Raw genomic sequence first — 9,712 nt, 5'->3', positions numbered from 1 at the left:
TTCAAAATGATTTCTATAGTGTTTTGGCAGTAATTCCTTTCTCAGAGACCTTTCCGTACCCCGCTTGTACCCTCGTCATTACGTGAGAAAAGGTGGGTCCGGTACGCGATGGTAGCCCCCGCGCAGTCAAGGAGATAATGCGGCAGGAGGTTTTCTTCTTTGAGGCGAATCGGTAATACAGGGTTAGAAGTTGAACACCAATCAGACGGTTAAGCGCCCCTCCGTCACCGAAAGTGGAGCCGCGGCAGTTTCACTGCGTACCCTCTTTCAAGTGAAAGAGGAAAACAGGGGTAATGGTCCAACCAGGACGCGTAAAAATACTTTTTCACTTGAATCTGGAGCGGAGTAATGATGTAGAAATAAGTTAGAAAGAAATCTAAAATTACCTAAGTTAGTATAAATAAAAGCTCAGGCGGGATTTAGATAATCCTTTATACAGTAGGTACATACTAGTGATTTAAGTTTATCCGAGCTCCGGAAACAGAACAATTAGTAAGGCTGTCGCTGAATTCCTATTTCTTACACGTTTTTAATCTTTTTGTCTTCATAGTCTGCAGATTGGTCAACTATCAGCGTAATCCAACTCCAAGATCGGATTGTATTCGACATTATGATCGACACCTCTGTGTCCAGTGAACGCTTCTCTCTAGTCGCCTCCTTCTACGGCCCCGGAAACATCACCTCGTGGCTCTGCATGGTGATATCCGTCTTTGTTACCTGGTGTTTCAACACGCAGTATCGTCGAAAAGATAGCATTAACACAGATCTCATCTTCGTTCTAGTGGTCCCAGGTGTTGCGGCTGGGCATGTCATTTACATGATTTTCTTCTCCGGCGTCGTAGAGCACCAGCCAGCCCAGGAGCTCTTCACCAGCTCGGATTCACAGATTGTGCAGCATGCAGCGGCTGCAGAGGCGGCCCTCAACGTCTGTGAGACATTCTCAGCGGTCGCTGTTCTTTTGGTGTTTATCTCGATGTGCCACGGTCATCTGAAGCGCACACTTGCCGTTGTCGTTGTTGGACTACTAGCGTTCTCTACTGAGGCAGTCGTTTTTGTTCAAACAAGGGGAGTCAGGGTATCTGACAGCAATCTAACGCGGCCGTTTCTCTTCAATTTCTTTGAGGTTATGGTATCACTGCTGATCTTTCTGGGGGTATGGCTTTCGGCCTTCGGTATTATGGTATTATGGCTGCGGTTGCGCACAATTGATACTCCGGAGGAACAAATCTATCGTGAATCTGCAGATTCCCAGCTCGAGATGGATATAAGGTCAACTCTTAGGAGCCAAGTTGGGGATATAAATTCTACATTAATGTGGGGAAACCAACTACAGGCCGTCGAAACGCTCCAGCTAGGCGAGACAGACAGTCTAGACCAGAGGGTCATGATGCCTCTGACGATGGTCTCAATGGTCTTCCTTCCTCTCTCCCTTCTTGTTACTCTCGCCTCTATGAGTTTCCCCACTAGGATATTTGGAGCAACGAGCTTTATATCATCGCCTAGCTGGGCTGCTCTCGTGCTGTTCTTCGTTCCAAAGAGTGCAACTAGCATTACGGAGCTGGATCAGATAGTGTCTGTCTGTATCGGTAGTACCGCACTTCTGTTTAGTGTTTGGGAGGCATTCAAATCTCAAAGGAAGGAAGACGAGAGGGCCCGTCGAGAAAACAGGCAGCGGGCGGCAGATGGTAGGAGGACTCGACGCCAGAGAGAGTTGACTTATGCCCTTTATTTGCTCCGCCGGGTAAACCATCAACTTGACCAGACTGAGGATGAAACAGAGAGGCAGGTGCTTTTAGACCGGCGTAATATATTAATGATTAATATGTCTAGAATGGTTAGCTTGTAAAAGTCAATAGTATTATATAATAATTATAAAAAGGAATTAACGTGTATGATAAGCGAGTGAGCCAGACAAGCAAGTGAGCCAAAAATCCCTCACCTTACAACATTATAATTCAATCAGCTATATCTCAACCAACAAATATGCCACAGTCCTCAAATGAAGCTAGAATCCTTCTTGCCCTTCAGGCCCTTCAAGATAACCCTAAACTTACAGTCCGACGGGCGGCAAATATCTACGATGTCAACCGTAGTACCTTAGGTCGCCGCCAGCATGGCATTCTTTCAAAGCATGATACTCCCACAAAGTCACGGAAACTATCTGATCAGGAAGAGCAGATAATAGTCCAATTCATTTTAGACCTAGATTCGCGAGGATTTCCCTCGCGACTATCATATGTGGAAGATATCGCGAATTCTCTATGTGCCAACCGCGATATACCACCTGTTGGCAAGCGCTGGGCTTATAACTTCATTAAGCGACAACCAGAGCTAAAAGCACGTCAATTTCGGAGATATGACTATCAGAGAGCTAAATGCGAAGATCCGACTATTATTCGTGGCTGGTTTCGGCTCGTAGAGAATACAATCGCAAAATATGGTATCCGATCAGATGATATCTGGAACTTTGATGAGACCGGCTTTATGATGGGCGTAATTGAGCCCGGAACAGTCGTTACAAGCTCCTATAGGCAAGGAAGACCAAAGCAAGTACAGCCTGGAAACCGCGAATGGATTACTGTGATCGAGGGGATTAATGCGGAAGGCCAATCGATCCCGCCGTTTATCATTGGTGCAGGTAAGGATCACCTCGCCAATTGGTACCAAGAATGCGACCTTCCCGGCGATTGGGTTATTGCATTGAGTGAGAAAGGATGGACTGATAATAAGCTGGGCCTTGAGTGGCTAAAGCATTTTGATCAGGCTACAGCTAAGCGAACGAACAGTCGCTATCGCCTCTTGATCCTTGATGGTCATGAAAGTCACCACTCCGTCGAATTCGAGGAATATTGCAAGGAGAACAAGATTATCACGCTCTGTATGCCTGCTCATGCCTCTCATCTACTTCAGCCTCTTGACGTAGGGTGCTTTGGGCCGCTGAAAAAGGCATACGGTCGAGAAATAGAGCATCTGATCAGATGCTTTATAACCCATATTACCAAGACCGAGTTCTTTCCTGCCTTTCATGTCGCCCACCAAGCTGCTATTACAGTCCCAAATCAACTCTACCGTATTAATTGAATAAATTGGCCACGCCCTGTGGATACCGCGAGCTGCGGGTTATGCCTGATTCGGAAGGTGAGGTCATGCGGCTCTTCCCCGCACATATCAGAAGGTGAAGCTGAAGATATTCGGCCCTGGAGGAGGTTATCTTCGAACACATGCTTTGGTAGTTAATTGAAGACATCTACAAACCTGCAATACCTCAAAATCACCGCCGAGATGAGCTCTATAAGTATACCTGAGGATGAACCCCTGGTTCCTCCCCAACCCAAGCGGCGTGGCCGCAAGCCCAAGCCGATCCAAGATCGCGATTGGCAACTTCCCCGCCCGATCCAACGGAAAGAGGAGTCACATCCAAGGGCCAAGCAGCTTGCTGTTGTAATGTTTATGTATCATCATCAGGTGTTCGACCCTAGTAGCTCATGGTCGGTCAATGGATATAGGAAACCATTCCAAAGGGAGGCAGCAGACTATTTCAAGATTAAAAGAAGGACTATCGGCAACTGGGTCCTGAAAGATTGGGATAATCCCGAAATTACAAATCGATGCTATCTCCCCCGATGGCCACAGCTGGAGAAGCAGTTGTTTCACGATTTTATGGAGTTAAGGAAGAACGGGCGCCCCGTCACCACTGCTTGGGCTCGGAAACGGGCGATTGAGATATTCACCGAATCCTTATTGTCCAAGGAACATGTGAAGCTATTCACATTCTCCAATGGCTGGTGGCAAGGATTTAAATCGCGGTTTAACATCGTCAAAAGGAGGGTTACTAAACAAGCTACTCAACAACCTGAGGCATTGGCAGAGGTTTGTGGGTCTTTCAATAAATTCATCCGTCGCATACAACATAATGAACAATTATCGCCATCAAAACCGCAATCCTTAATCAAAATGGAAATAAATAGTATCCTTGAGACGCCCAGAAGACGCTTTGAAAAACGGTATACCTTAAATGTTGATGAGACGCCTGTACCCTTTTCAATTGACTCTGGAAGCACTTGGGAGCTACAGGGGGCCAAATCAGTCCCGGTAAAGACCCCTCGAAGTGGGTGGGATAAGAGGAAGGCAACTTTAATCCTCTATATCTTCGGTGATGGAATCTGCCGATTGCAACCTACACTCATATTCCATGGGGAATCTGGGGAGAAATCAAGGATTTCCAAGGCTGAACAGCATCTCTATGCTCCGGGGATCAAAGTGATATATAACACTCATGCATACAATAATGAGGAATTATTTAAATTATGGGTTGAAGAAGATTTGCCTACCGTGAAGGCGGAAACGAGGGACTTCCTTTTGGTGATGGATGCTGTTGCTTTCCACCTTTCGCCTCCGGTCAAAGACGCAGTCTGCAAGCAAAATATTACAACAGCCCTTGTGCCTGTCGGATGTACTGGAATGCTCCAGCCACTCGATACTGCAGTTAATAAGCTTATAAAGGATTGGATTCGCGAATTAATTCTCGATTATGAGCTCGAACAAGAGAGAAAAGGGAAAACACGCTGGTCGGTCAGCGACCGGAGGATCATGACAACCTGGGTTATTGCGCGAGCTTTTGAGCGCCTAAAAACCAAGAAGGACCTCATAGAAAAGGCTTTTCTGGATGTCGGAATAACCGTGAGACCTGATGGAAGTCAGGATAACCTTATTCGCATTAAAGGAATTGATGAAATCGACTTTACGGGCTGGGAAACCGCTTCCGAGATCACGATCAAGTCCGAAGAGCTAGTCTCCCGTCTTTGCGATGAGGAGGAGCTTTCTTTCGGTCCAGAGGATGAACTTGATGAAGATATACTAATTTACTCATTGAAGAAGATGACAATCCCTCAATTGAAGCAATTGGCTTCTCGGAATAGCCTCACAGTCAAGGGACGGAAGGACGATATTGTGGAACAGTTGCAGCAGTATTATGCTAAAGAACGATCCCAAAATGACTGTATTACAGTGCAAATTGACGTTGAAGAGGATGTATTTACAGTAGATTAGCTTTATAGCTGTTCAAATTGATTATCAACCCAGAAAAAAGCCTCCCCTTCCTGCCACTCGCGATACAAGCCGGTCAACGGGTCATATTTATTCCACCTCTTTCCCTTATGTTCAGGCTTGCAAAAACACCTATTTCCCTGCTGTAGGACATCGTCAATGACCTTCCTACTTCTTATTCTAACCCAGCCGTAATAGGAGCCTTCTTTTGTAAGGGAAATGCCTTCTTCTTGACCGGGCGACGAGGGGAGCCGGTATTCAAGCCGGTAGGTCTGTCCCACTTCGAAGCACGCGTCGTTCTCGAAATCGTCGGTCACATCTGTACAGCCTTTTTAGATGGATAAAAATAATTGCCCTTTTGCACACACATACAGACAATATCAATGAATGCACATACCGAATTTGAAGTCATTCCGACAACTGGTTGCCGAGAAAGAGTGGTGTTGACAGGAAAATCTTGGAGCGGGGAAGGATGGCTGGTGGTCAAGTTCTGGTGTGCCTACTAATTGGTTACGGTTAGAACTTGCACGCCAAGCAGCTAGCGGTATCCACAGGGCGTGGCCAATTTATTCAATTAATACGGTAGTAGAGTTGATTTTATTGACCCACTTTAAACCTAGTAGGGTTAATTATTGCCAAGGTGTAGAGTTGATTTGACTTTATCCTATATACAGGAAGGAGAGTGCTGATTAGAACAGGGGTTTGTTAAGGGTTTACCACAGAATGCGACGCGTCTTATCGCGTAAAGTGCTATAGTAGTATGGCATACTCTAAATGGTTTCATTATCGATCTAAGCTCAATCGTTATTCAGACCTTACCATCGGTAATCAAGTCACTATGACGATCATTATGACGGCTTCAAACTTGCAACCTGAACCGTGCAGTGCAATTTATCCCTATTCTTCTATTCCTAATTGTCGTGTACCCCTGTCCACTTTGCACATATATGTCTATCTCCGGTCTATATCCATACGCCCATACTATGGCAACTTATCTTTCCCGTTTTGATCGACGGTCTGCGGTCGCGTTAATCACGCGTACTTTAGCTTTCTTACATTATCGAAACTTTCAACTGTGATTTTCATCCGAGGTTTATTTTTAACGGCCTTTACAAGCCGATGTTTTGCAATAACTAGCAGATTATAACCGCCTTTCACTGTGGAATTCGAAGATCTCTCTTACTACGATCCTTCTTGGCGTATTATTGTTTGGAAAGAGTGTGGTGGTATACTACAAAATAATTCTGCCTAGCATATCTAATAATAGTAGAACTTAATCCGTGCCTTTCAGGTCGTTGCTATTAGGCGATTTAAGAGAAGTTTTGACTATCTACCTCTTATATAAGACCCCAGCGAGATATCTAGGATAGTGCGATTATTGCCGATCGCCTGCCCGATTCAGTCCCTTAGTATTTTCTATAATGGAATCTGCTATCTACTTTATTGATATGATTGAGACCAACTTAAAAAGGTTCATAATTAACCATTGCGCTAACCGGGGCGTCGAAGAATGGGAGAGGTTGGAGGGATTAAGGGTTCGGTCTAGGCCGGATTGCTCCGGACTTCAGTCACTTGTCAATCCCCTTTTGACGGCTCACGAGGTAGGTATGACAGAGGTATATGGTTTCAGGTTCGCTATCTGCATTGGCAGAGCTATATAATTTCCGCAACTTTGGTCAGAATGTGGCAAACCCCGAACCGCCTCCATTCATCGTATTTCGTATATTCGTTAGCCATCCATGTGTTAGCCATTTTTTTGGCTTAGCGAAGAGAACGTTATATATTAGAATGCGAATACTGACGTTGAATTACGCTGTAACTCTATGATACACGGAACTTCAATCTTAAATTAATCTAATTTTCTGTTGAAAAATGTAAAAACACCAAACCAATATACTCTTTGTTGGCCAAGTTGCGTTGTCCGCTAGTCGATGGAGATTGAGTTGATAGAACATCGTTTTTCAACTTCCTCTACTTTAAAAGCGACCAAGAGTCAAGTAACGACTGCGTCGTTCAGGATCTGAAAGTACCTCGTATGCGGTCTGGAGCTTCTTAAATTTCTGAGTTTTTTCAGGGTTATCGCCATTTTTGTCCGGGTGCCATTTTAATGCTAAGGCGCGATAATAGGGGGTCAAGATCTCATCGATATTCTCTGGAGTCCTGGGATCGAGGCCAAATATCTGAAAATATCCTTTTGGATCATCGAATGACGGCTTTGTTGTGGTCGGCTTCGTGGTCAATGCTGGGAGCAATTCTTCCAAGCGCTCGATGTATGCTCGGTGTTGGAGAACCAGGGCGATCAAGGACTCCTTAGAAAGAGATTCCAGTTCGTCACAAACTCCACTTCCAACTCCAGTTGTCGCACCAACGCGAGATTGGAAACTAGACGGTCTAGCGTTGGTGCATGTGCGGTAGCTCGCTTTTACACCGAATAATTCTCTTTTCTGTATCCAATCCAGTTGGCTTAGTTGAACAAGCGAATGAAAGACAAGTTTTGTTGATTCGCGGTTTCTTTTTGCATAATCATCGCCCATGAAGCTGGGTTTGTTGGGCAGCGCCACGACTGCTACGTTGAGGCGCAAGAAACTTAGTAAGATCTGTACAGTCTCAGCTTGGTAGTGGTGGAGTAGCGTAGATAGTCCTGCATCGAAATCGATCTGGTCGTACAGCGGCTGCATGCGAAATATACTCCGGATTGTGGAATTTCGGATAAAAAGATCATTCTGGGGCGTTCCCCCCTTTTCCGTCGCATGCTTGATAAACGATCTGGGAATCAAGTCTTCCACGAACTCTGACTGGTGCAACAAGAAGCCTTCGTTGTAAGCAGAGAATGCCGCGGCGACGGAGTCGATATCAAAACTATAAAGCAGCTTTAAGATTTTAACTCTAGCGGCGGTGGAAATAGCTTCCTCATCAGATCTAACTATATCCAGGGCCAGATGAGCGAGCAGTGAAAGTCGGAAATTGATGTGAGCACTCTCCGTCCGTGGAAGTTTTAAATGTCTGGTCTGAATTCCAGCACTCTGATACATGCTGTCTGTGTAGATTTTCGTCCGAAGTCTTGACTCTGCATCATCATCTCCATTCAAAGCCTCGAGGATGTCGGCATATAATAGATGATATTCTCTAAGGAAGTTTAAGCGCTCCTCCGCAGGCGTGATGTTTAGGCCATAGGCGTTCAAGCATATGGTGTGATCAAACTCGAAAAAATTGTGTAATGCAGTAAGCCTGTAAGGGATCCTGAAACGAAATGGATTATAGCGATGCAATATTTTCTCATCGTTCTTTTTCCATGGATAGAATAAAAGACTTTCCGATCCGAGATGCTCTGTAGGATATGGAGATTTGCTGCTCTTCGGTTCCCTCCGTGGATAGTTGTCTTCAATGAGGGTGCGGACCGCGGCGATGTATTTTGGATTAACGACTTCTGAAAGATCCCCATCAATATGTTCGTATGCCATTTTATGACGTCAGAAGAGTGAACTAATGTTGAATTTACTTTGAGGTTTCAGGGTGATAAATCAACCCGAGTTTCTGAACCAAGGCGAGAAGGTAAACGTATCGCGGCCCAATACGAGAACCAGCCCGTGACGTGGCACAGGTACCCGACCTGCATTCCACTAATGGTACGATTGAAAGAGCGCTAACCAAACGCACTTCTCCTCTTTTTGATTAACCCACTTTTCGATCAGGCTTGTGGCCCTATTCTGATCAGACTGCAGACACGCTGGCTATTGAATGACATTGTGTCCGTAATCGCGGATGCGGTGTTCCGATCAGAGCCCCACTGAGAATGACCCTACTCTTCTATTCCTAATTGTAGTATACCCCTAATTGTTAAATACCCTACTCAAGAATGTAGACCAGAAATGCGCCGCATTTCCACTTCTGCGCCAATCAGAATCTCCATTTTCTTACCCCGAATTTCCCCTCTGGAAATGCGGCGCATTTCCATCAGGGCCCTGTAAACCGAGAACGCGAAATGCGCCGCGTTTCTTCCTCGAAGGCCCGTGCCAACCATGTAGACGACCGCGCTCTTAGACTTCAGAGCGTGTAGTAATTTCGGTTGCGTCGATTAGGAGGAAGGAAGCAGCAATCAAGCTCTCTCTTTATTCTTGGCTAAATGTGGCTTCATAGAGGGTATCCGATCCTCTTGCTGCCTTCTCAACTTTATCAATATGACAGGCCTCGCGACGTACACTGATGCTATTGTCACATTGCGGCCGAGTCAGCTCCAAAAGCTCGAGAGTCTGGGCTTGTACTACAATTCGCCAGAGCCAGCAATAATTTGCGTCGAATGCGGCTTCGCCATTAACCCTACACGCGCGCCGCGTCACCCAGGCGACAAGCATCATAACAATCATCCCATAACGGGACGTATCTCTGGTCGATTACTCGTGGATCATCGTACCGCAGACGCGTAGTTGAATCTGGAACTGGGATCTTGCAAGGGTAAGGGTGATGATGCTGACGATCCAATAGCGGAGAAAACTATACCAAATAGGGAAACAGGGACGGGACCCGTCTAATTTTAGAAGGACGGGTACCCGTCCGCCTATTGATCGCCGCTGGCCCGCCATTTCCAAACCTCGATCCATCTATGACCTCCGCCTGACCCAAGCTCATCAACCTCCAACTTCAACTTCCCCAGGTGCTACGCACCTAT

General features: G+C 45.8%; 3 protein-coding genes across 3 annotated transcripts; 1 reads left to right on the top strand and 2 right to left on the bottom strand.

Annotated features, from left to right (window-relative positions):
- Positions 1-535: 535 nt before the first annotated feature.
- On the top strand, positions 536-1,890 carry BKA55DRAFT_571880 (uncharacterized protein). The gene has a single exon (XM_046193104.1). The coding sequence runs from the start codon at positions 611-613 to the stop codon at positions 1,844-1,846; it is 1,236 nt and encodes a 411-aa protein (XP_046048040.1). The 5' UTR covers positions 536-610; the 3' UTR covers positions 1,847-1,890.
- Positions 1,891-6,805: 4,915 nt separating this feature from the next.
- BKA55DRAFT_617484 (DnaJ domain-containing protein) lies at positions 6,806-7,373 on the bottom strand (the record flags this gene model as incomplete). Its single annotated transcript, XM_046196727.1, has 1 exon — positions 6,806-7,373. A coding segment is annotated over one exon (351 nt), but the record flags the coding sequence as incomplete, so codon positions are not given.
- A 1,680-nt stretch (positions 7,374-9,053) lies between these two features.
- On the bottom strand, positions 9,054-9,487 carry BKA55DRAFT_66878 (uncharacterized protein). The gene has a single exon (XM_046197913.1). It carries the CDS (start codon positions 9,408-9,410, stop codon positions 9,156-9,158), a length of 255 nt encoding a protein of 84 aa, XP_046048038.1. The 5' UTR covers positions 9,411-9,487; the 3' UTR covers positions 9,054-9,155.
- Positions 9,488-9,712: the final 225 nt, after the last annotated feature.

Source organism: Fusarium redolens (assembly GCF_020744475.1).
Source record: "Fusarium redolens strain MPI-CAGE-AT-0023 chromosome Unknown BKA55scaffold_10, whole genome shotgun sequence".
NCBI lineage: Eukaryota > Fungi > Ascomycota > Sordariomycetes > Hypocreales > Nectriaceae > Fusarium > Fusarium redolens.
This window is presented reverse-complemented; position numbering and strand designations above follow the sequence as displayed.